At 48.8% G+C, this 4589-nt stretch overlaps 1 protein-coding gene across 1 annotated transcript; it reads left to right on the forward strand.

Moving 5' to 3' along the window:
- The first annotated feature begins 781 nt into the window (after nt 1–781).
- On the forward strand, nt 782–2192 carry LOC123166621 (peroxidase 1). Its single transcript, XM_044584457.1, has 3 exons — nt 782–1057; nt 1125–1310; nt 1408–2192. The coding sequence occupies exons 1-3, from the start codon at nt 851–853 to the stop codon at nt 1993–1995; spliced, it is 981 nt and encodes a 326-aa protein (XP_044440392.1). The 5' UTR covers nt 782–850; the 3' UTR covers nt 1996–2192.
- Nucleotides 2193–4589: the final 2397 nt, after the last annotated feature.

Raw genomic sequence — 4589 nt, forward strand, 5'->3', positions numbered from 1 at the left:
GGTTGATTATCAGAAACCATTGTGGACAAGTTATTGTTTCATCGTGGGATTATATCGGAGCTTGCTATAGCGCCGAGGAAGCGGAACTTAGGGTGGCACTTTCTGGCCTGTATATCGGTATCACTCTTGACATGCCCATCATTTTTGAAAACTGATTGCTCTTCTGTGGCTTCTGTTTTTGGAAAAGATTGCTTTGACAGGTCACCCCTTATCGACCTAAAGAAGGAGGCAGTCAATACCTAGAAGCTACTGGTGAAGTTTCAGATATCCAAGATCAATAGGAGGGCTAATACGGTGGCTCTTGAGATTGCTAAGCTCAGTTTCGATAATAGGTCTGATGAATTATGTTTAATTCTATTTCGCCCTGTGTGGCTAAGTTTGTGATGAATGATTGTACGAACATTTTAAGTTAATTAATACATGGTGGGTTTTCAAAAAAAATGGATCATGAGATTCCTACGTTTGCGAACTACCAGTAGGTGGCTTTCACTGGCCCTTTGTTGATTAAAACTTGGCAGCGAATTCCGCTCCGTGATGACTAATTAGTTAATGAGTTGATCTGCCTACGTGCTTCCGTCTGGGTCTGGCTGTCCGGCCGCCTCCATTATACATACGGCACGCCGCCGGTGTACCTGCCACGGCAAAGATTCCGGAGAGTGCAAACAAGGAACAACTCAATAAACCATGCAAATTTTACCTGCTGCTCCGGAGGACAGCCCACCACATGCAGGCGTGGGGACACTCCGGCGCTATATATTTCTCGGGCGCCAGTCTAGCAACAGCAGCAGCAGCACAAGCTTCCCCTGACTAATTAGCTACCTAGCCACCCTCATCCTCGGGGCGTGTGAAGATGGCGTCGAGGTCTTTGATGGTGGCGCTCCTGCTCGCGGCGGTGGCGGCGACGTGCGCGCGGGCGCAGCTGCACGAGAAGTTCTACAGCGAGTCGTGCCCCAGCGTGGAGGACGTCGTGAGGAGGGAGATGGTGAGGGCGCTGTCCCTGGCGCCCAGCCTCGCCGGGCCGCTCCTCAGGATGCACTTCCACGACTGCTTCGTCAGGGTAAGCTACATTTGCATGCATGTGTACTCTACTCCCACTGCATCTGGCCTGATCACCGTGAATGTAGGGGTGCGACGGGTCTGTTCTGCTGGACTCGGCGAACAAGACAGCGGAGAAGGACGCACAGCCGAACCAGACGCTGCGAGGCTTCGGCTTCGTCGAGAGGGTGAAGGCCGCCGTGGAGAAGGCCTGCCCCGACACCGTCTCCTGCGCCGACGTGCTCGCCCTCATTGCCAGGGACGCGGTCTGGCTGGTGAGTACTAGCCGATTTCGCAAATGTCGTCACGCGGTACATGTGGAAGGCGCCGAGTTCTAAACTTCTACTGCTGCTCGATCATCGTTTTTTCTAGAGCAAGGGGCCATTCTGGGAAGTTCCCCTCGGCCGGAGAGACGGCAGCGTGTCCATCTCCAACGAGACCGACGCCCTGCCACCTCCTACCGCCAACTTCACCGTGCTCACCCAGCTCTTCGCCGCCGTGAACCTCGACGCCAAGGACCTCGTCGTCCTCTCCGCCGGGCACACGATCGGGACGTCGCACTGCTTCTCCTTCTCCGACCGGCTCTACAACTTCACCGGCATGGAGAACCCCAGCGACATCGACCCCACGCTGGAGCCGCAGTACATGATGCGGCTAAAGAGCAAGTGTGCCAGCCTCAACGACAACACCACCCTCGTGGAGATGGACCCCGGTAGCTTCAAGACCTTCGACACCGACTACTTCAAGCTGGTGAGCAAGCGGAGGGGCCTCTTCCACTCCGACGGCGCCCTCCTTACCGACCCCTTCACCCGCGCCTACGTCCAGCGCCATGCCACCGGCGCCTTCAAGGACGAGTTCTTCGCCGACTTCGCCGCCTCCATGATCAAGATGGGCAACGCCAACCCGCTCACCGGCGGCCAGGGCGAGATCAGGAGCAAGTGCAGCGTGGTTAACCATTAATTCACCACCGACGAAGTGCATGCAATGCTTTTGATTAATTTGTGACCGCCCTTTCCCATGTAAATTATTACTGTTATACCTCCTTTCTCCCCCAAAATCTTTGTTCTTTTATTAATTTATTGTTTCGTTACAGCCCTGTAAAGTTTCCGCCATGAACACATGATCATATATAAACACTGTCATTTCAGCTTTTGCAATATAAATTAATCCTGAGTAGATGCAATCAATCATGCATGCAATTGCAAACCTGACATGCATGTAATGAATCAGTAACAAAGTTGCTACGCACATCAACACATCACATGCGCTGCCGTACTAGGCGACACCCTGATCTGCTGTTGACGACTATATAATTAGGAATCCGGTCAAGAATGGACTCATTATTGGTGCAGGCATGACCTGTGTTTTTTCAGATCAGCATCTGATCTGATGTGTGTTCCGTTGTGTTAGCAGCCAGCCCCACGGCCTCTCTGGCACTAAACATTTCTGAGCCGGCCGGCGTGCAACTGATCTGCTGGAAGTTAGTACAAAAGGGAAGCAATTTTTAAGCAGCCTCCCACATGCCATGCACAATTATGCATGGCTTCTTGTTGGCGCCATCTCATTCTCACCAAACCTAAAGCCAAGCTAGCTTTCTGCAACGGTACGATGGAACACTTGAGATGCCAGTTGCCAGACGTACTGGAATTGTATACAAAAATGAAACGTGTCCTAGAGAAGTATATTCAGTTTTGGTTTGGTGGGATGGCATCAACTACAAGCCATGGCTCGAGAGGGCCGCGGATCTGGGGCGAGGCCGGCTGCGAGAACACCCCCCGCCAATGTTGGCTTCAGACCAAAAATTCTGGTTCCCCTTTTTTCTGGATGATTTCTGTTTCATGTCTTCTTAAGATCTTTTGGAAGTTAAAATGGTTGTGGTATCTTGATAACAACCCTGTTCAAGAATTCATTCGATTTACCAGTTAATTTGTCGATTAATCCTACTCGTAGCGTCACTGAATAGCCGATAAACTGATAAATCGGCCAATTAACTGATTAAATGACTGATTAACTTGCCGATTAGCTTGTTAATCCCCTGCTCACCAACCAACCGAACAGCTACCAGTTAACGATTCCCTCAACAATGGATAATGTCATATGGATTTTTTGTTTTTATTAAGTTCAATGCTGGAGTATAATTTTTTGTGAGGGATTAGTGTATAATTAGTGTTTGTATTATCGAAATGCTAGTGTTTGTTGATAAAAAATACTGCAAACTAGTGGGAAGTTCGTCCCAAACATTTCAAAAGTTTATACATTATTGAAAGTCTGGTTGTGTGCACCATTTGATGCAAAAGCCTGGGTAATCCATGTTTTGAAGAAAAAGAAGAAGAAGAAAATATATTATTGAAAATCGTCTCATCATCCGACAACTTTGTGGCCCGTCGATAATTGACCTTATGGACACTTGATCAACGATCGCTTGATAAGTCGCCATGGGAATAACGTCGGCTTGCACTACTCACTAGACCCTGAAACACATGTTAGTTTTCAGTAGTTGCGCCCTTAGAAGAGACTAGTCGATATGTACGTGTAATGCACATTAATTTAGAAGTATATTAAGTGCATGCGGATATTAAGTAGGATATTATTTGCGTGTTATTATGTGATTAGCACTATATTTGGCATGAAATTAACTGCACGCTAAGCGTTTTGAGCGCTTGACATTGAAGCAGTCTAGATCGTTGGATTGACATGATTTGATGACCGAGATTAATTGGATCTGGCCCTTTGGTTCTTTTTATATTGGTATAGATATAGATATAGATTATTTAGGAGATACCATCGCTTTTTTACACAATAACTCATTCTAATTTCATGATATTTTTTTGTTGGGCCATTGATTTGGTTATAACATATATGATTGAGTCCCTACTCTTCTTTTGGGGAGGAACCCAACACCGCCTCCTCCCTTTTCCACAACCATCGTCCCCTACACCCCTTTCCTTCCTTCCCCTCGCCGTTACTAGAGACCACTGGTCGGGTAAGTCTCGGCACTAGTCGATGAAGGTAGCGGTAGGGAGGTATCTGCTCGGGGCAACCTTTGATGACGAGTTGTGATCTACTTGTGGTAGCTTTAGGATAGGTATGGTTGTCCAGCTGTGGTAGTGTTGTTTATGGGGGGTGGTGGTCTCTGGTGGCAAGGCATCTGTAGCCGCGATCCCATCTGTAGGTACATGGATGGCAATGATGACCTTCTATGTCCCAGTCAGGTCGTCCTCTAGTTGAGGCGCGCGGATGGAGCCGTGGTCTTGCGCTGCTAGGTGGTTGTCGCAATGGGCTAGAGGGTCTTTGAACCTTCAGATCTGGTGACAACGATGAGTATGGTTTGCCAACCAATTCTACCGCCACAAGCATGGACATTGTGGCACTGCCGTAGTGCCCTAAATCGGGATTTTAGCGGTGCCAGTGACCTTTCTCCCTCACCAATCTTCGTCACATGTGCAATGGCGGCCTTCGTTGTTCCAAGCTTTTGGTGGGGACTAGCACTTGTTGCGGCTTGACTACCTGGTTGTGTGGGTGTGACGCCCCCGATTCAATCGTACACTAATCAT

Source organism: Triticum aestivum, chromosome 1A (assembly GCF_018294505.1).
Source record: "Triticum aestivum cultivar Chinese Spring chromosome 1A, IWGSC CS RefSeq v2.1, whole genome shotgun sequence".
NCBI lineage: Eukaryota > Viridiplantae > Streptophyta > Magnoliopsida > Poales > Poaceae > Triticum > Triticum aestivum.